The sequence below is a fragment of the Bos grunniens genome, chromosome 2 (assembly GCF_055505025.1).
Source record: "Bos grunniens cultivar Pamir isolate PY7600 chromosome 2, Bosgru_T2T1.0, whole genome shotgun sequence".
NCBI lineage: Eukaryota > Metazoa > Chordata > Mammalia > Artiodactyla > Bovidae > Bos > Bos grunniens.
In genome coordinates, this window is record NC_141166.1 from 43,959,095 (window position 1) to 43,984,829 (window position 25,735).

The following is a 25,735-nucleotide window of genomic DNA, read 5'->3' on the forward strand; positions in this document are numbered from 1 at the left end:
CAGGAAATCCTTTAATACAGGTCTGGGATAGGAATGTGAGCCTACACCCTCTACTTCAGTTCTCTGAGGACTTAGAACAGCCGATCACCTTCACAGGTGGAGTCGCTCCCACCCCCTTCATTTCCTTGGTTCCCAAATCCTTTGCTTCCACTGTACTATTATACTTTTTATGATCACTGCACTTTCTTAAACTCTATGTACTTTTCCCACACCATTCACAAAATGACATGTATAAACACAAGCACTGCTTTTAGTCCTTATAAGACTGAGTTAAACTGCTGCCAACTTAACATGTTTGGCAGAAACCCTATCCTGCTGATAGAGTCAGCTAGTCAGTGATGACACTCGGTCCTTTATTTGCCCTTCTTATTCCTCACAAGTTATTCCCTAACTCTATTGGGCTTCCTGCTAGAGTCTACTACTTAGAACTCCTTAAAGCAAAGTTCTATGCTGAGCCTTCGCAAGGCTTACACTTTAAAACAAACTTCCCAACTTCTGTAATAGTTTTCACCTTTCGTACATATGGTAGCCTGCTTCTATAATAAACTTTTTGATTACTGTTTTGTAGGCACCTAATGGTAGTTCTGGGCTCCCCAGGTGGCTCAGTGGTAAAGAATCTGCCTGCCAATGCAGGAGATGTTAGTTGGATCCCTCTTTGAGAAGGACATGGCAACCCACTCCAGTATTCTTGCCTGGGAAATCCCATGGACAGAGGAGCCTGGTGGGCTATAAGAGTCCGTTGGGTTGCAAAACATCAGGTGCCTGAGCACACACCTGTAGTTCTAGAATGCCAGAGCATTATATCTCACATCTTTCTGAGTAGCTTTTTACTTTAAAGCAAGAATCAAAGTGGAGAGTAGGGGGAAGAAATGTCTTTATGGGAAATATATGAAAAAGATGAAAATGTTTGAGGCTTTAATATTTCTAAGAAAAATCCATAAACACAGCAGCAGGTAACAAACCTGCTACTCCATGATTTTTTGCAGTTGTTTTCCTTAGGTAAGACAGCATCCCAATGAGATCTAAAGGAGTCTCTATAGAGTCATCTGAATTGAATACTATAACTTAATGAGGTGCACACAGGTGAAGCTTTTGTAGCAGTTTGGTCCTATTAACCCAGCAGCATCTTAAGGGAATAAGTAATGAGACCAGGGAGTCATCTGTGGTAGCCACTGTGGTGTGTTCAAAAACTGCTGATTCTTATTCTAAGAACACTGTAGGATCACACTTCACCACCCACTTGGAATTAGGTTTGGCCATTAGCTGGCCAGAGAAGTGTGAGTGTAACATGGGCCTCTGCACAGAAGCTTTAAAAGCCAGTGCATGGATTTCCACCTCATTTTCCCTGACTTTCTGCAATTTCAAACATGTCTTAAGCTGGAACCTCCATCAGCCAGGACGCTGAATGATATAGTGAGCACCTCTTGTTATGATCCACAAGGGGCTCATAGCATGATGGTGAAGTTTTACTTTAAGCCACAGAGGTGTGCAGATTTTTTGTTGTTGCAGCGTAACCTAAACTTTCCTGAACCACAGCTAGTTTTAAAAACCAATATACAAGACACAGTGCTATGCTACCCCTATGGGAAACTCAAGAGATTAGTCAGAGAGAAGGTACAATTGCCCTCAAGAGAAGAGATTACAAGAGAGACCAAACAGAACCATGTTTTGATCTTGAAATAAGGAATGCAATTCCAACTTCCATCTATGGAAAGCCCTCTGAAGCCTGTGGTCAAACCTCTAAAAGGAGATGGGAAGAGATCTCAGCTTTCAGTAAAGGTCAAGGCAGAAAACACGGGGAGTCATGAAGGCAGTAGACAGGTGAGTGAGGCTGCAGCTTGAACTCCAACAGGCACAGGCAATAAGGTTGGAAATCTAAGATGCAACACACCATGCCAGGCCTCAAATCATCAGAATATTAACAGCAACAATAAAAACCACCATTATGTCCCAACACATCTTAGGGCTTTCACAACAGTTTTCATAACAACTCATTGAGGTAGATACTGTAATACTTTTCTTTGAAAGACAAAAAGCATAGTGCAGGGGGAATACATTGCCAAGGTCAAAAAGGAAAGAGGTAGCAGAACCAGGGCTTCAATCCATTTACTCTTACTCCAGGATCTGTGACATTAACCACAGTTACAGAAGAGTACCTCTCAGACTTCAGATCACCTTCTATGCAAGCAACGAGGCCCATCTACACTTTTAGCAAAGAGTCGACAATCAGCTTCACGCTTCAAGAACATCACTTATACTATATATAAAATGAGCCAAAGAAAGGGGACTGATGTGTAGGTAGAGATAGTATTAAAAAAAAAAAAATCACTGAAAGGAAGCAGGTGAAAGCCTGCTTAAGATAATAACTAGTGATGTGAATCAATCAATCCTTCAGAAACCTGTGTTATGGTCATAGCAATAAGGCTTCTACCTCTCCATGTGGGGCAGCCACTGTTCCTCTTAAAGTGGGAGTGGGTTTAATTCCACTCTGGCTTTCTCACATACCTACTTGACAGATTATGGCAGAAATGATGCTCTGAGGCTTCCGCCCCAGTCTTAAGAGGGCCTGCAGCACCTGCTGGGCTCTCTTGAAGCATCTAGAGCCCAAGGCAAAACACTAGGGGTCCCAAGTCACCTTGCAACAGCTTTTAAACGGAAAATTTAATTTTAAAAAACTTAGCTTGTGCACTAGGCCACTTACCACCTCATAAGTTATATTCTCTTACTGAGCTAATATTAAAACATTTTTTCTTCACGTGAAAAATTCCAGAATGGAATGTAAAAAATATTAGTACATAAGAGTCTATACAAAAAAGTCAAAATACCTTGCTTAGACTACCTTGCTAAGAGGCTTTCTTTAAAAACCCCAAAGGTTTATGGGGAGGGCCCGGCTGAGCCCAGCGGCCTTCCAGAGACCCAAACCTAGGTGTGGGGCATTGAATTAAGCCACCACGGACCTTCCATACCAGCCAACAGCTGAGCATCACCAAGTGTCCCTCAACTGACACCCTGTGGAACGGAGGCAGCCCCCAGCCCAACCAGGCCATATTCTTAACCCTCAGCCCATGAGATATAATGAAGTAATTATGTCACAATGATACGTTTCTGAATGCTTAGATTGGAATAGACAACCGTAACACATTACTTACGAAAGGAACCCTGAAGTTCAGGCAACTTTATCAAAATCAATGGAAGCTCTCAATGCCTCACTTCACTCCAAACAAGTTAGAATGTGTGCACATGAGCCTGAGGACCGCCATAGGCAGCAAGTTCCACCACCCCTAGCGCGTCTTACACTGAAATCTGAGAAGACTAGAATCAAGACCATCTACACAATAAAAATGGAACCAAAAGGCTAGGTTCACCACAGCACGAGTGGTATGAAAACTTACATGATTATCCATCTCCTGCCCCTGCTGGCTCCACAGTCCCTCTACTCTGATGGGAATCAGCACCCAGGAGGCTTTACCATCTCCCAATTCTAAACCCCGCCCCAGACCAATCAAGGGAGAAGCCTCCAGGTGATTCTAATAGGCAGCTAGGATTGCAAGAGGGCAGTTCATAGTTAACCATTAGTATTTCACTGCTTTATGAGCAAAAAAAGGGGGAGTGGGATTTAAAAAAAAAAAAAAAAAGCTTTCCTCGAGGAAGAATCACTTTTTCTCAAAAAAGAAAAGAAAGATTTGGCTTGATTCCCTAAAACCGCAGAGTGATCTCCAGGTACCACTTGTGTAAAACAGATCAGAAAGAATTAGAATTTCCCCCCTTCCAAAATATCTAAAATTACATGCATATGTATATCATTGTGGTCAAATATTTTAAATATATAAGGTACATCTTAAAGTACATCTTAAAACATGGAGCAGTTTTAAGCATGTGACTTAAAGCATGTGACTTTCAGAAGCAAGTTTATATTTCTGCTTTTAAAATATCTTCTGGAAAGACTGGATTGCAAACAACTCTTAAAGGGAAATTTTAATTAAAAAAAAAAAACTTAGCTTCTTCACTAGACCACTCCACCTGATAAGCTGCATTCTCTTACTGAACTAATATTAAAACATTTTTCCTCATACAAAGAATTTCAGAATGGAATCTAAAGAATATTAGGAGTGTATACAAAAAAGTCAAAATAACCTCCACCCCTTTGGTAACAAAGCATGGTCCTTGTCTGACTCTCAGTGGTGAGAAAAAGCACTCGGGATGTCGAAAACACAAGACTTTGGGCCATTTCCTATAAAAGAAATATTCTCTCTTTCTAATCTTTGAATATTAACAAATTTGAATTTGTTAATATTCAAAGATTAGAAAATGAGGTCATTAATGATAAATGTAATTCTCTCAGACTCATCAAATTCTATTCAAGTATGAATGGAAATGACCCAGTACTTTTGAATAAATATTTATTACTCACCCAGCAGACAGTACCACCTACCAGTCAGGTAGTAGTAGGTCAGGTGAAAAGAAACCACCCAAAGTTCCACCAAAGAGGAAGCTGGATGAACCAGTAGGAATCACTTAAGTGTGAGCCCAGGTGGACATAGCCTAGAAAGGGGTGAGGCTGTCTCCTACAGTGAAAACTAAGCCCCAACATGAACAAAGATCTTTCACACCAATGGGAAGCCTTACTCAAACTTGGAAGTGTTTTTCCAAACTCCTGTTGGGTTTGTACTGCATGCTTCACATTCTTTCTGTGCAGAGTTCCTTCTGGAATTAACTAAATGCACTTGTGGCAGGAGTGAATCAAGTGTAGTCTATAAAGCAAAGTTTTTATCAGGAAGGAGTTAACAGGCATTAAGGCTCTACATTTCTGTAACACATGATTAACAGAGCAGTGAAAAATGTCTTGATGTACAGAAAAATAATACTGAAGTTGGAGGGTAAATTTTCCATGTTTTCATTATCTGTCCCTGATGGTCTTCAGGGATCCAAGCAGTTCACACAGACTTTGTGGATTACCTTACTTCTCAGCACTTAATTTGCCCCAGCAGAGAAATTAACAAACAATAACCACTGAGACACTTTTTATGAGGATTCCTAAAGTAATGCTGGTGAATTAATCAAGACCTACAAATTATTTCAGCAAGAGCTAAAGCACCTTTTTTTTTTTTTAATACAAAACATGCTATTAGAAAGTCAGATCCAGAAAAATTAAGAAAATTCTCAAAGAAGTTGAGAGACGGCAAATTTAATAAAATAGGAGTTATAAAGGCACAGAAGAAAATTAACTTGGATGCCTCGGGTTATATGGTATGAATCAGGATTTTCAACTTTCCTGACTTGAAAGACTATTCCATCGATACTTCCTCATTCCAATGCTGAGCAAGAAGACTCTCTTATTGACCACTTTGAAAGATAAATAAGTGAGCATGCAGCTATATAATTTAGAGAAGTAAATCTGCTCTCCTTAGAGTTTCAAAGGATGCTATTAACCTAGTGTCAGCCATACCTATGCACAAACTTTTTTTCTAAAACTAGAGTGATTTATAATTATCCTGGCTCTACATCTTGATTCAAAATGTTTATTGAGCATCTGCTAAGAGGAAACACCTGTGTTGGTCAATACAGCAGTATAAAGTGGTAAAGATAGCTCCTTGCATCCTCAGTAGAGCTGGGGAAACAGAGCACATTCTATAAAATCCAAATGACCCAATGAGTGGTTGAGAGACACTTAATATCAACTTCTAACTTTTATGTAATATGTCATCTTCTAACCAGACTAAGAAGTTTTAGAGTTTCGTGTGGTTTTTTATCAATCTCACCCACCCACACCAATGATCATCACAGAGCTGCTTGCACAAAAAATCCAAACTGACTTGTTTTGATTTGATTTGGTCTCCTTTTCTCTAGAAAAGAGAACGCTGTTGATGAGAGTTGGCCATACAATCTGTGACAATAAAAACAAACAGGCTACAATGCAGATTAAAACCCAACCCTCTGACCTAAATGGACATTTTAGTAATCAGAGATTGGACATGGCATGAATAGAACTGATTATAACATTCTAAATTCCCGTGAACTTAATACCACTCAGGGTCTCACTGGCTGTTTCTTTGTGCTACTATTTAAGAAAATTATCAGGCAAGAGTTGTAGCAAAAGAGAATTATGGACTGAAAACTAAGTTGCATGAAAGGAGAACATTTAGCTTGGAGAAGACATACTTAAGAGTGACAGGAAAAGCATCACAGAGAAAGCAGACAACGAAGCACCTGATATTTATATTACTTAGCAGATGCACAAAGTGTTTCACAAGCAATATCTCATTTATCTTCCCCATGTGATGAAGTTTGTGACCTGGTTAAACACAATAGAATACGGGGGCTGAAGGCAAGTGCAGGGTTGAAATACAAACCCAGATTTTGTATCTTTCTCCAAAAGGGTGCTAATCAGAAATAACTCCTCGATCAGAAATAACTCCCCTCAACTAGGGGGAACAACGTTAATATCTCTGGTTGCCTCTTCCAGGTCTAAAATTGTTGTGATTATAAAGGAATGGATGGGTTTCCCAGGTGGCTCAGAGGTTAAGAATCCACCTGCCAATGCAGGAGTCAAGGATACATGGGAAGTTTCCCTGGAGGAGGAAATGACAACCCACTCCAGTATTCTTGCCTGAAAAATCCCATGGACAAAGGAGCCTGGTATGCTACAGTCCACGGGGTCGCAAAGAGCTGGACAGAACTGAGCACACGCACACACAATAAAAGAAAACATAGCAACCAATTACATACCACCTTCAGTGGGGCCAGAAAAACACAAAGGTTACATCAACTTTAATGTAATTAGCTAAACAAAGAAGAAATTTCCATAAATTTCTACAATTCTGTAAGAAGATAAATGGCATCTGTTTGAATAATATAGAAGGTGAAGTCTTGCCTTCAGGATTACTTTCAGAATTTGTCTTTTAATTCTACAGTGACCGCTGGAATAGAAAAATTTTCATCTCGATTTTAACAAGTGCATTCATACTATTTTCACCAAGTTTCTTAGACCTAAATTAAGCAGTTCATGAACTGCTTAAGTTTTACATTATGATTTTTTTTTTCTTGAAATAGGAGATCTGCATATTTAAGCACTAGTTTCTGCTTCATGAGGAAATTCATTTGGGGGAGGCTATTTTCTAAAAAAAAATAAATTTACATATAAGAATTCCAAATTCATATCACATCTCACAATCATTCTCCAATTAATCAAATTTGATGAGGAATTCTAATAAGGTTTCACAATTAAGTTTTTATGTATTAAAAAACAATATAGCAATCACCATTTAATGTGTAAGACCTAACCACTGCACAGATGATGTTCTAAATTTGAACTTGAAAGGAAAACCCATCAGTGTGCCTGCTTGATTTCTTTAATCTATTCATGTAGGTTAATTACCTGACACTCATTAAGATGACTCTGGGCTTCTTTAAATTTCTGACCATATTAACCTCTCCAACTAATCCTTATTAGAAAAATATTAAAGAGTGTTCATTTCTATTACAAATTGAATTTGAAATGATGAAACAATTATCAAATAAATGGAGTAGAAAACGAGGTTATATGCATGAGAAGATTCAATGCATCAAATATTTTACTTCCATTATTATAAAATAAAGGTCTTAAGGTCTATATTCAAGAAGTGTGCTTAAAGATCAATCCCTGAAAGAAATCTCTCCACTCCATTCTTATCCAGTGGGGTGACAAACAAAAACCTCAAGTTCATCATTAACAGATTCATTCAGGAAAAAAAATCTTATTTTAAACTAAACAATTGGACAAAAAGAGTCAACCACCTAGCTCAGTAAGTCTACATAAAGTCACTTAATATTGTGAGTCACACATTCCATATTACTCATTTTGCAAATAAAATGGTAGAGAGAGGCCAATAAAGTACTGGTCAAGATCACAAAAGCATGAAATATGAATGTTACTTTTAAAACTGAAAGCATATCTCTTCAGTTCTAGGATGAAAAATGAATTCAAAGACATTTCTTCCCTAGACAAATTTCATTAAAAATTGTCCTTTTCCCTTCAACAACTGGTATTTCATCTCTGTAGACTCCTTTTTTAAAAATACTATGAAGAGAGTATAACTGGTGGCATTTTATAAATGACCACTTAAATTATACTAGAGGTTAGATGAGGGGGGAAAAAAGCACAAAAGTCTGGATTCAGGCAATGAATGAAGAAATGGGAGATTTAAGAAAGGAGGTTAAGAGAAAAAGGGGAAAGGATGTAATGAAGTGAAGTGAAAGTCGCTCAGTCGAGTCTGACTCTTTGCAACCCCCATGAACTATAGTCCATGGAATTCTCCAGGCCAGAATACTGGAGTGGGTAGCCTTTCCTTTCTCCAGGGGATCATCCCAACCCAGGGATTGAACCCAGGTCTCCTGCACTGCAGGCAGATTCTTTACCAGCTAAGCCATGAGGGAAGCCCTCAAGTGGATACGTTCACTAGGATGTATGTTCACTGACTGACAGTAATAATTTATGTAACTGATGGTCACAGATAGTCAACATGCCTGCTAGCTCAGGAAACACCATGACAACATGAAATAAAAAAAAATGTCTGGTATCTGGGTATCGGATCCTTTTCTTATATAGGCAACAAATTTAAGGGGCCAATGGTGAAACAATGTAAGAAATCCATGATTCTATGTTTCTGGGACAGAAGTTCTTTCTACTGAGTTGTAAATCCACAAATCTTTAAAACTTGAAGGACTCACTCACTCCATTGAATTCATTAAATATATGGAAATAGTGCACCTGGAAGTTCACAATTCACATACTGTTGAAGCCTGACTTGGAGAATTGTGAGCATTATTTTGCTAGCGTGTGAGATGAATGCAATTGTGCAGTAGTTTGAACATTCCTTGGCATTGCCTTTCTTGGGATTGGAATGAAAACTGACCTTTTCCAGTCCTGTGGCCACTGCTGAGTTTTCCAAGTTTCCTGGTATACTGAGTGCAGCACTTCCACAGCATCATCTTTTAGGATTTGAAATAGCTCAACTGGAATTCCATCCCCTCCACTAGCTTTGTTCGTAGTGATGCTTCCTAAGGCCCACTTGATTCCACATTCCAGGATGTCTGGCTCGAGGTGAGTGATCACCCCATCGTGGTTATATAGGTCATGTAGATTTTTTTTTGTATAGTTCTGTATATTCTTGCCACCTCTTCTTAATATCTTCTGCTCCATGCCATTTCTGTCCTTTATTGTACCCATCTTTGCATGAAATGTTCCCTTGCTTTCACTAATTTGCTTGAAGAGATCTGTCGTCTATCCAATTATATTGTTTTCCTCTACTTCATTGCATTGATCACTGAGGAAGGCTTTCTTATCTCTCCTTGCTATTCTTGGGAACTCTGCATTCAGATGGGTATATCTTTCCTTTTCTCCTTTGCCTTTCACTTCTCTTCTTTTCTCAGCTATTTGTAATGCCTCCTCAGACAACCATTTGCCTTTTTACACTTTTTCTTAGGGATGGTCTTGATCACTGCCTCTTGTACAATGTCACAAACCTCCGTCCATAGTACTTCAGGCACTCTATCAGATTAAATCCCTTGAATCTATTTCTTGCTTCCACTGTATAATCATGAGGGATTTGATTTAGGTCATACCTGAATGGTCTAGTGGTTTTCCCTACTTTCTTCAATTTCAGTCTGAATTTGGCAATAAGGACTTCATAATCTGAGCCACAGTCAGCTCATGGTCTTGTTTTTGCTGACTGTATAGAGCTTCTCCATCTTTGGCTGCAAAGAATATAATCAGTCTGATTTCAGTATTGACCATCTGGTGACGTCCATGTGTAGAGTTTTCTCTTGTGTTATTGGAAGAGGGTCTTTGCTATGACCAGTGCATTCTCTTGGCAAAACTCTGTTAGCCTTTGCCCTGCTTCATTTTGTACTCCAAGGCCAAACTGGGATACTTATAACAAATGACAAGATAGTAAAACTCTTAATATAAAAAAACTTTTCACCAAAAAAAAAAAAAAAAACCTATCCTTTGTCCATATTTTTTTCTTTCAAACTATAAATAGCCACAACCACAGGGAAACAAAACGGCAATCCATCCATATGACAGAGACTAACTTCATTAGTACAGTTTCTTTTTTTAATGCTTTACCCTCTGTATTAACAAAAATGAAAAAAGCAGTCTCAAGCACAGCTGTGAACAGCACTGGTGTGATCTCTTACCAAATTCTGTAGGAACACTGAACCAAAGTTTTAAAAACATATACATCAATTGACCCAGTAGTCGCAATTTAAGAAATTAAGTTTAGGGAACAATGAAGAATACTAAAAAAATTTGAGGGACAGATGGTCATAACAGAGCTATTCATCATTGTGAAAATATCCAACATCATGCACTGCATAAATAATTCGTGACATGTTCATACAGTGTACTATTGAATATGCACACACATACACACATATATAATACATACACATAGTTCTTTAATTTAGCTCTTATATAAAGTCTATGTGCCAGGTACTGCTCTAAGAACTTTAAAAATATTAATTCATTTAATCCTCATAACAACTCTGTTATTTGGATCCTATAACTATCATCATATTAGAGATGAGGAACTTGAGGCAGAAGGCTAAATTACTTATCCAAAATTATACAGCCAGTAAGTGGAAGAACTGAAATTTTAACCCTGGCAATCAACCTCTATAGTCTGAGCTCTAAAGGATATTTATAACAACATGTAAATAAGTTATAGTTATCTCTGATGATGGAGAGAATCATAATCTTTTAAGTAAGATTATGTTTTACCTATCTAAATTTTTTAATTTTCTAACTTAAGCTTGTATTATTCTTATAAGAAAACATTTGATTTAACAGACAAATACAAGAATATCCCAGGAAATAACTAGGGGAAGAAAATGTAAAGTGCAAATCAGAAAGACAGAGAGGACAGTTTGGGTTTCAACATGGGAACTAAAGGAATGAATATAAGAAAAAAGGAGAAGGCCAAGATCAGAGCTTTCTTTTAAATTAGGTGCTCTAAACTGATACATGTCAGATACTCTAGAAAGCTATTCATTTGGAGCTAAATGTCCACAGTCTCATACACACAAAGTAATTCTGTGGAATATTAATAGACATGGTATGATAGGAAGGTAACACAATTATATGGTTCTATACACTGAATTAAACAAAAGGAAAATTATTACATTGTCAAAAGACAAACCCTCAGTGGTGCTACCAGAGGCTAATGTTTCCCAACTTATTCGTCCATGAAACACTCTTCCAAAGATTTCCTCCTAATTGTTGCTCAGTCTCTCAGTCGTATTCAGCTCTTTGCAACACCATGGACTTCAGTACACCATGCTCCATTACCAACTCCTGGAGCTTGCTCAACTCATGTCTATTGAGTTGGTGATGCCATCCAACCATCTCATCCTCTGTTGTCCCCTTCTCTTCCTGCCTTCAATCTTTCCCAGTATCAGGGTCTTTTCCAATGAGTCAGCTCTTCACAACAGGTGGCCAAAGCATTGGAGCTTCAGCATCAGTCCTTCCAATGAATATTCAGGATTGATTTCCTTTAGAATTCACTGGTTTGATCTCCTTGCTGCCGGAGTCCCGCCCCGGCTGATCCAGGGTATTTGAAGGAGAGACGGCGTAGGCGACCTATTTATTTAAATATTTATCAAAGATATAAAGAGTAATAGAATGAGGATAGCTCAGTAGGAAAATACAGTGGAGAAAAAAGGCTGAGTAGCTTGGTTTACGCGGGAGACCAATAAAACTTCAAGACAAGAAGTTTGCACCACTTACATAGGCCGCAGGCGTCCTTCCATTCTCCCGAAGGAGAGGAGACACTGAGGCCTCCCCGGTCGGATCTTAGAAGCCCAGGCATAATTAGTAAGCATGGCGGGTTCCGCGCTCCAGATGGAGACTCAGCCAGAATTTGAGAGAGAGAGCGACATGGGGAGACCAAGTTTCGGTGAACAAGGCCTGCACTTTATTTTCCAAAGTAGTTTTTATACCTTAAGTTATGCATAGAGGATAATGGGGGAAGGGGTAGAGTCATGCAGTAAGCCAGGCTTTCCTCCTACAAACTTATCATATGCAAAAGTTTAGGTGATTTGCATCATCTTCTGGCCCGGAGGCCTGTTAACATTTTAAGACCCTTTCTTCAGAAAACTTATTTTTCTCTAAAGGTGATTAGTCAAGCGCCACCCTCCAAAAGCATTAGATAAAGTTGCATTCCTACAGAGCAAAGGTGTGGTGGGCTATAACAAGAAAAAGAATTAACTCAAGGGTCCAACATTACAAACATTAAAGCTACTACTTACGCCAATTATATTAATCAATACACTGCCAAGGACACAGCAGGTAAGGGATATGGAGACTTAGCAGCAAACATTGGCCCAACAAGTGAAAAACCCTTCACCAAAACAATTTCTAATCAATCTTTTAACTGCTCAAAGGACTCTGTATTTAGACAGTTTAGAACATCTCCTGCCTCTCACAGTTGGGAAGCTCTGAACAATCACATGTGGCCGGAAAAACCTATTCAGGCAGGCTAGAGGATTTCCAAAGGAGTTTGTAGGTTGAAACACTGTCACACCCAGGAATTATTAACTGGAGCTATAAGCTAACTCTTTTTTCAGAGAGAGGTAGTGGGGAACAGCTCCTCCCCTCCCCCCCCCCCCCGCCCCCGGTAAAGTCAGAGGTGTAGGTGACAGCACAAAGCAGAAAGTAGGCAGACTCTGGTTTTGGGGGCAGATGCTCGAGAATTTCCAGGGGGACTCCTGAGGCTCGATCCCGCCTTTGTGTATGCCGAGCCTCCTTCCTCATGACCTTTGCCATGGGCAGAGTTCCTCACGCTGGCTCCTGGCAGTGATAGACTTCCAGTTGAGCTATTCCAGATCCTGAAAGATGATGCTGTGGAAAGTGCTGCACTCAATATGCAATATGCAATATGCACTCAATATGCAATATGCCAGCTCCCAGCACTTGCAGTCCAAGGGACTCTAAAGAGTATTCTCCAACACCACAGTGCAAAAGCATCAATTCTTCAGTGCTCAGCTTTTTTATGGTTCAACTTTCACATCCACACATGACTACTGCAAAAACCATAGCTTTGACGAGACAGACCTTTGTCAACAAACTAATATCTCTGCTTTTTAACACACTGTCTAGGTTCATTATAACTTTTCTTGCAAGGAGCAAGCATTTTTTAATTTCATGGCTGCCGTCATCATCTGCAGTGATTTTGGAGCCCAGGAAAATAAAGTCTATCACTGTTTCCATTGTTTCCCCATTTATTTGCCATGAAGTGATAGGACCAAATGCCATGATCTTAGTTTACTGAATGTTGATTTTATGCCAGCTTTTTAACTCTCCTCTTTCACCTTCATCAAGAGGCTCCTTGGTTCCTCTTTGCTTTCTGCCATTAGTGTCATCTGCATATCTAAGGTTATTGATATTTCTCCCGGCAATCTTTATTCCAGCTGTGCTTCATCCAGCTGGGCATTTCACATGGACTCTGCATATAAGTTAAATAAGCAGGGTGAAATATAGAGCCTTGGTGTACTCCTTTTCCAATTAGAAACCAGTCCATTGTTCCACGTCCAGTTCTAATTGTTGCTTCTTGACCTGCATATAGATTTCTCAGGAGGCAGATAAGGTGGTCTGGTATTCCCATCTCTTGAAGAATTTTCCACAGCTTGTTGTGATCCACACAGTCAAAGGCTTAGTGTAGTCAATGAAGCAGAGTAGATGTTGTTCTGTAATTCTCTTCCTTTTTGGATGAACCAACGGATGTTGGCAATTTGATCTCTGGTTCCTCTGCCTTTTCTAAATCCAGCTTGAACATCTGGAAGTGCTCGGTCCACATACTGTGGAAGTGTAGCTTGGAGAACTTTGAGCATTACTTTGTTAGCATGTGAAATGAGTTCAATTGTCTGGTAGTTTGAACATTCTTTGGCATTGCCCTTCTTTGGGACTGAAATGAAAACTGGCCTTTTCCAGTCCTGTGGCCACTGCTGAGTTTTCTAAATTTGCTGGCATATTGAGTGAAGTATTTTCACAGCATCATCTTTTAAGATTTGAAATAGCTCCGCTGGAATTCCATCAGCTCCACTAGCTTTGTTCGTAGTGATGCTTCCTAAGACCCACTTGACTTTGCACTCCAAGATATGTGGCTCTAGGTGAGTGATCACAACATTGTGGTTATATGGGTCATGAAGATCTTTTTTGTATAGTTCTTCTGTGTATTCTTGCCACTTCATCTTAGTATCTTCTGCTTCTGTTAGATCCATACCATTTCTGTCCTTTATTGTGCCATCTTTGCATGAAATGTTCCCTTGGTATCTCTCATTTTCTTGCAGAGATCTCTAGTCTTTCCCATTCTATTGTTTTCCTGTACTTCTTTGCATTGCTCATTAAGGAAGGCTTTCTTATCTCTCCTTGCTATTCTTTGGAACTCTGCATACAGATGGGTATATCTTTCCTTTTCTCCTTTGCTTTTCACATCTCTTCTTCTCTCAGCTATTTGTAATGCCTTCTCAGACAACCATTTGCCTTTTTGCATTTCTTTTTCTTAGGGATGTTTTTGATCACCGCCTCCTGTACAGTATTGTAAACCTCCGTTCATAGTTCTTCAGGAATTCTATCAGATCTAATTCCTTGAATCTATTTGTCACTTCCACTGTATAATTGTACAGGATTTGATTTAGATCATAGCTGAATGGCCTAAGGGTTTCCCCTATTTTCTTCAATTTAAATCTGAATTTTGCATTAAGGAGTTCATGATCTGAGCCACAGTCAGCTCCCAGTCTTGTTTTTGCTGACTGTATAGAGCTTCTCCATCTTCACCTGCAAAGAATATAATCAATCTGATTTCTGATACTCAAGCTCTATAAAGCACAATCTGGGGGAGAAATGATTTAGAATGTTCCCCTCATCCTCATTCATCCAAACAAGTACCAAATGTCTTGGGACAGACAGCCAGGGTTGTGAACAACAGAGAAGACAGGTTCTGGTCCCCCCTCATTACCCACTGGCCCAACTAAGCCTGTTTACTCAAGAGCAGAAAATGGTCAATATCACCTGCTCCCCAGTGTCTCTAACGGAGATGTTTAAGAACTGAAATGAGTTTGCAAAGCACATTCGCACATGTTAGCAGTATAATCCTAAGCAAACAACTGCCTTCTCTCCACATTCTAGGACTAAATTGACATTATTACTTGTTCTGGTTGCTCACAGTTCCCATTACTTTGCCTGGAGAGATGAGTTCAAAAAAAAAAAAAAGTGTTTTCAGGGGAACTCAGCAGCAAATAAATAGCATCCACAAAGGAACCATATTTATTAGTGAGGCTTGAACAATGGTTAAGATCTCTACTAGGAAAAAAAAAAAACCTGCCTCTGCCCCTTCCATATGAGAAAAATTATTTCATTCTCAGAAATGAGTTGTGGAAGTGGTACCCAGTGCTAAAGCCGTGTCCCCACCAGTCTGTGAGTGCCATGAAACCCAGCCGTTGAAACAGGCAGGTTAATTTCCCATACCCAATTCTCCAGACAGCTTAATTCCTTACAAGCTTGAAATACCACTTTTATACAAATATAAATATAAACCACAAATATAAATGTTCTCTGCAATTATTTTTCTTGCTAAGCTTATTGTTCTTGTTCACTCACTCAGTCATGTCTGACTGTTTGTGACCCCACGGACTGCAGCACACCAGGCTTGCCTGTTCTTCACCATCTCCTGGAGCTTGCTCAAATTTGCTAAGCTTAGCTTAGTTGAAAGATTATTTGGAGGGTGTTCTATGTTTTTGTATCTGCTAAAAGTTTTTTGCAACCAACATTCCACATACTTTTATACCAGACAAACAAACCTCTAAATTTCTAAAGTCAGCAAAAGGAGCCCCTTTATGAGCAGCAGAATTCATCCTTGAACCTGGAAGTCAACCAGGCAAGCATTTTATGGTCATTGTGCCAAGCAACTTAGAAAACAGTCATGTGCCATGCATTCTGTTTCAGTACTGACAAAAGAAAATGATACAAGAAGTGACTTGGAAGATCATGCTCAAATAGGCAGTCAGACAGGAATCCCTGATTCAAGATTCTCAGCATCTCTAGAAAGGAAAAACAATTAGGAACAAAATAGAAAAAGAAAAAAAGATAGGGCTGAACTGGTCAGTGGTTGCTGATTTTAGAAGCTGGGTGATGGACACATGGGGGTGAGAGGCTCATAATATATTCTACACATATGTTGGAAATTTTTCACAATAAAGCTTTTTTAAAATAAGAAAGGAAACAATAGTTATTAGACAGTAAAAAACTTGAGGACTTTATGTTCTTGTATCTCATGATTCCATAATACTAAATGTAACTCTTTATGAAATTCACTCTATCAAATAAGCCATCACAAGACTCACTGTGGTGCTATACTGTTTTCATTTCATTGTCTTTACACCCAGTAGTCAGAGAGCTCCTCAGAGCAGAGCACATATCCTGCTCACAGCATCTAGCAGAACATCTGCAAATAATCAGTTGCTCAAAAAGAAAAAGTTTGCTGAATGAATGAATAAAATCCTATTTCTTTGTTTCGCTGAAGAATTCAAATTGAGTCCAGTAGCACAGCATTCTCTTATTTCCCTTAAAACTAAATTCTGAGTCTCAATTTTGACCAGGGCTCTGATTATTACAAAACAGTAGACAAAGCAAGAATACATGAAAGTTGTAAAATATGCCCTTATTATATCCATGTGGCTTTACACAAAGATACTCGACTCTCTGAAACAGCTTCCTCAGAACCACTATAATAAAAAAAGATCTTACAAAATGACTATTGTCAAGTGGATAAAATATATAAATATCCCACGTCTTAATAAGCACCAATATTTTATATTTTTTGGAAACTGTTTCTTTTTCTCCCCCAACTTCTTCCTGCCATGCTTCCCTTATTTCCCCACCGCCACTATTCCGCGACACAGGCAGTAATCGCACCAGCACTGGGGGGTGTGGGGGTAGGAGCTACACCGTTAACCACTATCTTAAACACACTATATCCTGTGGTACCCATCCTTGCCAAAACCCTCAGACTGCATTGCAGTTTTTCATCTGTTCACTGCTTGGCTTCACCATGGGCTCCACATCAAAGATTTAGAAAGAGCAGTTTCCACTGTCAGTAGGGAAAGGGGCATGAGATAAGGTGGGGCAAACAAGCCTTTGCTGCCCTTTGGAGATTGTAGAGGGAGGTGATGTCTTTCTTTTTAGCATCTCAAGCGGACCTTCTGAGTCCATTTTCCTATAGAAATAAACTTCCATGTTCAGTTCAATTCAGTCGCTCAGTCGTGTCCAACTCTTTGCGACCCCATGAATCGCAGCACACCAGGCCTCCCTGTCCATCACCAACTCCCGGAGTTCACTCAGACTCATGTCCATTGAGTCAGTGATGCCATCCAGCCATCTCATCCTCTGTCGTCCCCTTCTCCTCCTGCCCCCATACTAAGGTATAATTCTGATACACCAAGGGTCAAACAGGATTTTCTGAACCGATCCAGCATCTGAGCACCTGTGAAATGAAGAGCAAACTTTTAAACAACTCCAGAAAATTCTCAGAGCAAGCCCTGTCTATAAGGTAGACGCATGACCCTAAGGAATAGACATTTCTCTAGCCAGGTCACGGCAGGCGACATTCAGACTTGTGCACTTAAAGCCAATGATGATGAAAGACAATTCATGAAGGCACCTGGTCAAACCACCTCACAGATAACATCATAGCTGAAGTCTACCTCTTTCTTTAATTCTGTGCTGTTTACATTGCAGGGTTTCAAGTATTTATTTTTTCTTTATAAACTATTTTCTTATATTTTCCTCCAATAAGCATGCGTTAAGTACTTGTATAGGTCAGGGAATAAAATCACCACCAATAGAGCTATCTAAAAGATGGAAAAATGGTACTGTCATCTTGAAAGCACATTCACAGAACTCAGTGGTGATTAGGAATTCAAGTGCTACAGGCAGCAGTTCAGCACTGGATCCAAAGCACATACCCTGGAGTTCCATGGCCAGGGTACAGTCTGGGTCCACCACTGGTTAGAGTGAATGCTGGGCAAATAACTTACTTCTTGCTTGTTTACCTGTTAAGATGGAGATAAGACTACCTACCCAAAGAATAGTTGTAAGGATTAAATTTGGCTAAGGCCTCAGCCCATCCCTGAACACAGCAAACTCTCCACACATTGTCACATTCTCTGAATTCCTTTCACACCCTACTTAGAGTGATGAGCATCTTAATGTTGTCATTGTTCAGTTGCTAAGTCATGTTCACTCTTTGCGGCCACACGGACTACAGCATGTAAGGCTCTTCTGTTCTTCACTGTCTCTTAGAGTTTGCTCAAATTCATGCCCCATCTCATCCTCTGCCGCCTCCTTCTCCTTCTACGTTCAGTCTTTCCCAGCAACAAGGTCTTTTCCAATGAGTCGGCTCTTCACATCAGGTGGCCAAGTACTAGAGCTTCAGCATTAGTCTTTCCAATGAACATTCAGGGTTTATTTCCTGGTTTGACTGACTGGTTTCATATTCTTGCAATTCAAGGGACTCTCAAGAATCTTCTCCAGCACCACAATTGCAAAGCATCAATTCTTCAGCGCTCAGGCTTCTGTATGGTCCAACTCTCACATCCATACATGACATAGGTACATGACTACTGGACAAACCATCGCTTTGACTATACAGACCTTTGTTGGCAAAGTGATATCTCTGCTTTTTAATATGTTATCTACGTTTGTCATAGCTTTTCTTCCAAGGAGCAAGCATCTCTTAATTTCATGGCTGCAGTCACTGTCCATAGTAATTTTGGAGCCCCAAAAAATAAAATTTGTCACTCCTTCCACTTTTTCCCTTTCTACTAGTATTTGCCAAAAATTGAAGGGACTGGATGCCACAAGCTTAGTTTTTTAAATGTTGTGTTTTAAGTCAGTTTTTTCACTCTCCTATTTCACCCTTATCAGGAGGCTCTTTAGTTCCTCTTCATTTTCTGCCATTAGAGCGGTATCATCTGCATATCTGAAGATGTCGATACTTCTGCCAGCCATCTTGATTCCAACTTGTGATTCTTTCAGTCCAGAATTTCACATGATGTACTCTGCATGTAAGTCAAATAAGCAGGGTGACAATATTTAGCCTTGACATGCTCCTTTCCCAATTTGAACCTGTCCATTGTTCCATGTATGCTTCTAATTGTTGCTTGTTGACCTGCATACAGGTTTCTCAGGAGACAAATAAGGTGGTCCGGCACTCCCATCCCATAAAGAATTTTCCAGTGTGTTGTTCAGTCTTCATTCCAATGCCAAAGAGCAATGCCAAAGAATGTTCAAACTACCCTATAAGTGTACTCATTTCACATGCTAGCAAGGTTATGCTCAAAAATATTTCAAGTTAGGCTTCAGCAGTACATGAACCAAGAACTTCCATATGTACAAGCTGGATTTTGAAGAGGCAGAAGAACCAGATATCAAACTGCCAATATTCACTGGATGATGGAGAAAGCAAGGGAGTTCCAGAAAAACATCTACTTCTGCTTCACTGACTACACTAAGCCTTTGAGTTTGTGGACCATTTAATCCATTGTTATTACTGTGAAAAAATGTGTTGGCAAACACTACAGAGAGGACTGTTGGTTGGTTGATTTAGTCGCTAAGTCGTGTCCAACTCTTGCAACCCCATGGACTGTAACCTCCCAGGCTTTTCTGCCCATGGGATCTTCCAGGCAAGAATACTGGAATGGGTTACCATTTCCTTCTCCAGGGGATCTTCCCAACCCAGGAATCAAACCCGGGTGTCCTGCATTGCAGGCAAATTCTTTACTGACTAAGCTATGAGGAAAGCTAGGAATTGTCTATTTCTCATCATGTTAGACAGATGCTATTATAAATCTATTATAAATAGATACCATCTTTACTGAAATGCACAGGAAGACATGATGAGTGAAAATAATGTTTTAGTGAGTAAGGCGTGCAGAGTCCTGAGTTTTCTGGCCTTAGTATTTGGTCTCATCCCACTGTTGCTTTTTTTCTTTTTCATTTTTAATTGGAGGATAATTGCTTAACTATGTGGTATTGGTTTCCACCATACAACAATGAATCAGCCATAAGTATACCAATGTCCCCTCCCTCTTGAGCCTCCCTTCTGCACATCCCACACCCCATCACACCCCTCTAGGTCATCACAGAGCACTGAGCTGAGCTCCCTGCATTAAACAGCAACTTTCCACTAGCTAGCTGTTTCGCACATGGTAACGTATATATTTCAAGGCTACTTTCTCAATTCGTCCCACCATGTTTTAATGAAGATAAGCTCACAAAATCCTTTTTACTCAATACCTGTTTTACTTAAATCCTCAATCTCAGGCTCATTTTCACATGTGCAGTTCCTGGACTTTTGTTCAGGGGGCAAGTCTAATGGGACCACTCAGTGATATCCAGAGTGCCAGAATCACTATGAATATTGAACCTTAAGACAGAGCACAGTCAAAACACTATTGTTGAGTTCCCCAATGAAAGTTTTCAGTAAGGTCGTTTCAGACTAAAACACACACACTACCACTAATGTTGTAGAGTGTGCTGGTCATGGTTAGCAAAGGGAGATAAGGGAGATAAAGGCAGAAGGCAGAGTTGTGTAGACATAAAGATATTTGCAAACAAACACTAGTTCTGTATTTGTAAGACCTGGGGTCAAGCTTGAGCTTACTGGCTAGTAGAAGTGAATTCATATCATTTATGATTCCTCAGTTTTCTGACAAGTGAGATGACTCCCTGCTCTACTCAGTATTTGCCTAGAAAAATTAAATGAAGTCAAATAAAAATATTTCTAAACTACTGAGTATACTGGGGTGATCATCACCCCAGTCTTAGATTAGTACCCTCCTTCCAACTTAAATATCTTGGGAAAACTGGGAGCCAGCAGACTATTAGAAAATTTGCTGTTTTGAAGGCAGTAAATTGGCGAGGGGTTGAACGTAAGTATCAATACAAGCACTGATTGACTGATGCCCATGGCATGCTAATACAATATGGCGCTGTGGAGGATAGTACAAGACACTGCGTTGCTCTGCCACCGTTACCCTCTCGTACACACACTCTTCTGCTCACCATAAGTTTTTCTCCCATGCTGGGGCACCTCAATCTACATTAAGGGTTCTTAGATTCTCACTATCTATGGCATTTTGTTGGGTTTTATACAACATCTGATATAGCAGTCCATGACTTCACAGTACTCTTTTAATAATAGTAATCACCACACTCTTACTTATAACATCCAAAGCTTTTCAACCTATTAAAACCTAATAGGAGCCACACCATGGGTAAGATAAATAGTCACAGAGAAACAAACAAACACAAATCTATATAAATTACCAAAAATACAAACACAGTGGAAGCAACCCAAATGCCACTCAATAAATAATCAGATAAATGCATGGTAGTATATCAATCTAACAGAGTATTACTCAGCCATAAAAATGAAAGCCTATTGATACATTCCGTAGCATGGATGAACCTCAAAAACATTATACAAAATGAAATAAACTAATCACAAAAGACCACATATTGGCTGTATGACTTCATTCACATGAAATATCCAGAACAGGCAAATACACAGAGACAAAAAGTAGACTAGAAGTTGTCAGAGGTTAAGGAGATATGAGGATGACAGCTAAGGTGAATGGCGTTTCTTTGGGAAGTAATTAAAATATTCTAAAATTGATTGTGGCAACAGATTACAACTCTGAATATACTAAAAGTCACTGAATTGTACAGTTTAAATGAGTGAATTGTGTAATATGTAAACTATTTCTCAATAAAGCTGTTCTAAAAGAAACGAGGCATAAATCATGAAAAAAGTTATATAAAAACATCAAAAATATTCTGTGAAGGAAGACAAGTTAACAAATGTGGAATAGCAGATTCTTTTATTTAAGATTATTTTCCTCATTAGGTGTTTTGGAAAACACAATTGTCATCTAAAACAATATATTTTCATGGCAGGCTTTCCCATGAACAAAAACAACAAAAACACACCTTTTATTAAAAATCATTTTAAGTAAGAGTTGAATAAATGGATCAGACATTTTCTTTTTATTTGGCTAGGTCATAAAAATATTGTATTTAACTCATTTCACAGATTTCCAGGGAAAATGAGAGTCACCTTTCTATTCATAGCTGAGAGAGTGCAAGACAGGTAAGCATTTTTCAGAGTAGCATACCTTCCTAAAGGGATGTAGCTGGTTCCCTCAGACCCTTGGCCTCCAGCCATCTTCTGTATGGCCTCTACCACAGAGGTCACTGAGGGGTCATCAGATACACCCTTGCCCTCCAGACTGGTCTGCATTAGATATGGTCTGCATTTCAGACCATTTAGATATAGTCATCTAAGTGATGACTGTCCACCTTTACTCAGTTATCAGATCACAAAATTTCTAGTTTTAATAGAAAAATGATATTCAAATTATCCATTATTGGCTTCTTATCAAATACATATATATATATATATATATATATATATATATATACACACACACACGTCTGTATTTTTAAAAGATAACTTTAGCACAGTAAAAGGTACGGAAACATTATACAGTAATTTTGCATTACGCCTTCATGATAAAACATCATTACATATGAACAAATCTTTCACAGTACTACTCTAAAAAATTAATGATGATCAACTAAAAAGTATATTGGATCAACTATATAGGAGTTTTTGGAAATTTTGTCTAAATCCTGCTTGCTTCTGAAGGATACTACCACTTTCATTCAGAGGCAGTCGTAAAATTAAAATTCAGAAGGATTATCTTCATAACTCGCCCATCTTCCCAAGCCTGACACTTGGATGCACTTGCTTGTGAACCTTAGCCCCGAAACCCCAAAGGACATTCTTTGGCTGTACCATTGAGCTGGCAGCTATTGTTCTAATTTCCCTACTGACGAGCCAAACAGTTAATCTGTTTTAACACACAATGCATAAAAGGTTTCATTTCAGTCCAGAAAAGAGAAAGAGACACTTATAATCACTGGGCATTCATATTTGAATGACAGCTAAACATAAAGGAACATCAGGCATGCAGCCATCTGGAAAGGAGCTGGTATTCTTCCATATTATCTGTTCTCAAACCTTTAAGACAAAAGGGTCAGAGGTTGGCCCAAGACTTCCATTTAGTAAGATGCTCATTTCAAATCCATAGCCATTAATAAACATTCTGTCAGCTCCACAATAAAAGGCAATCAGCTCCCCTCTCTTTCCTTTTGGTTCACTCTGAAAGATGGAAAGATGGCTTCATAATAAACATATACATTCACACTTAGAATTATTTTATTTACCCAGATAAATTGTGTGTGCCTGCTTAGAGGCAACATTTTTTTTTTTTTTTGGCCGAAGAAAAAGGAACAGTTTTACTGGATATTAATACATAGCAATTGTAACATTTATTTTAATACAAAATACAAAGTAGGCAACCAACCTGTGCTTATTATTAAAATTTCAATTTTTCCCCATTTAAGTTACTGAACCCCAACTGGAGATAATAAAGTTATTACAAAATGCCGAAGAAAACCACAATATACACAAGAAGCTTACTGCCTATCTTTGAAACAAAACCTTATTTTATGTTGTATATATAAATTCAAAATACAGTTTAATCCTTGTTATTGTCACTCATACTCAGTTTCAGGGGGGAAAGAATGGCTTTTTTCAGTCCTTCCTAAGAACTAAAGGGCAGATAATTTGACCTATTCTACTTTAATGAGCGGTATTTCAACACACAAATGATCACAGACTTGGACAGTTTATTAAAAAGGCTGAGTCACAATCCTTCTTAAGGGAGCTCTGGTCGCTATCAGCTACATTTTACTGGAGACAGACCCCAGTCATCTTCTGGCCACAAGCAATGCCTTCTCTCTTCCTTCCATAAGACACGGAGGCCCTCAAGGCATGTCCCCAGATCCTTTCTCCCTGCCCTAGTCATGGAAGTCTGAATCTCACCATCCACACACCGGGAGAGAGTGAGGCAAGGACTCTGGATGGATGGATCAGTAGCACCGGCACCTGCGTCAACAAGAATGAACAAAAGCATCCAGAAATGAAAGCATCCATCTGACCATCTCACTGCTTTCTCACACACTCTTCATAGGCACAATGAGACAGGAAGGGGACGAGACTGCCCAGGATAGCAGCTGATCCACAGCAGCCTCGAAACCAAGGCTCAGATTCTCAAGAAGCAAGTCCCCCCTCCCCTGCTCCACTCACCCTCAGTTAATCCATGGGCCCCAATCTTTACTGTTGAAACTAGGGACCCTGTTGGGTTTGCTGCCCACCAGGCAGGCTTCCCATACCACCACTCACCCAGCCAGAACACGGCTGCCACTCCTCAGCAGGGGAGGGTACTCAGCCCCACACCCAGTCCACAATCCTCACTCTTCTCACTCAGGAGGTTGTTCTGCAGAACTAGATCTTGGGCTCAGCCCAAAGAGCAGTCCTACAGGGAGAGGGTGCAGAGACAGCTCACAGGCCAACCTAGAGCCAGGAGCAGCCTAGTGGCAGTGACGGTGTGATCACGGCAGAAGAAAGTTCTCTAACAGGAACAACCAAACACACCGACACACCTAGTGGAAGTGTTACTCTCTCAGTGGTGCCCAGCTCTTTGCGACCCCGTGGACTATATAGACCTCCAGGCTCCTCTGTCCACGGAATTCTCCAGGCAAGAATACTGGAGTGAGTAGCCATTCCCTTCTCCAGTGGAATCTTCCTGACCCAGGGATCGAACCCAGGTTTCCTGCATGGCAGATGGATTCTTTACCTCTTCACCACCAGGGAAGCCCCTAGGGCAGCCCCAGTTGACACGTGGTCCAGAGATAATTATTAATAGCACCTCTTTTACTCTCCACAGTACCTTAGTCTGAACCCTAAGTGATATGGTTGTTGTATGTATACCTGTGTGGAGGAGTCCTGGGCTTGGTCCTCCCTCCCCTTCCATGGTCCAGGACCATTCCCCCACCCTGTCTTTTCCCCCCATGTTTGAGAAATGGCCAAGAGTAACTGAGCATTGCTAAAAGATTTATGTGAAACAGTAACTGGGTGATGGGATTCAACAGAGATTAAACACACTCTCTGAAGCACCCTCCTCCACCCACACACACCTCATTTCTTCCCCTGGCTGACTCCTACTCTTACGCAAAGAGTCAGTTCAGGTGCCCCCTCCAGGAACCTTCCATAATACTGACCTCCATTCTATCCCCAGAAAGGATATCTACATTAAGTGGAACTCTGCTTCATTTTCTGCAGTGCCCCCTGCACCCCATCTACCTATCACTTTCCACTAGCCAGTGAGCTCCCTGGTGGTAGAGACAGTGCCTCCTCACCTCTGTTATCTCAAGAACTCAGCTCAGTGCCTGCCATATGGTGGCTCTTTAAATAATGTCCAGCATATGATTTTTTTAAAGTATTTTGGGGCCAGAATGTGAAGAGCCTTTAGGCCTTGCTCAGGAAATTTCAGAGTTTCATGCTGTAGCAAGGAGAAACTAGAGTAGGAAACATTTTGGAGCACGATGACCAGATTAGTGTTTAGAAGGATGAGTTGGGCCAAAGAGCAGCAGGTGGATCTGGAGGACCCTACCCTGTCCTTGCAACCAAATTATCAGATAGTTGGATAATCATAACTTCACCGCATATTTCATATCAGGCCCATTTCCCTATTTCTTACCACTCCATTTCCTTCAAAAGTACTATGATCTTGT

The 25,735-nt window shown here is 39.8% G+C and overlaps 1 protein-coding gene across 11 annotated transcripts in view; it reads right to left on the minus strand.

The window, feature by feature from the left end:
- The window catches only part of PARD3B (par-3 family cell polarity regulator beta), a 1,159,019-nt gene that overhangs the window by 1,086,895 nt on the left and 46,389 nt on the right, over positions 1 to 25,735 (minus strand). Inside the window, exon 1 of one of the 11 annotated variants that reach the window (XM_086344442.1) lies at positions 3,393 to 3,988. The exons of 7 other annotated variants lie outside the window; for them this stretch is intronic. In XM_086344442.1, the coding sequence (XP_086200568.1) occupies positions 3,393 to 3,404 (12 nt within the window). In that variant the 5' untranslated portion in view covers positions 3,405 to 3,988. Of the gene's footprint in view, positions 1 to 3,149; positions 3,305 to 3,392; positions 3,989 to 25,735 lie in introns of those variants that run through there. 3 more of the 11 variants (XM_086344431.1, XM_086344470.1, XM_086344479.1) reach the window with 3 other exon arrangements.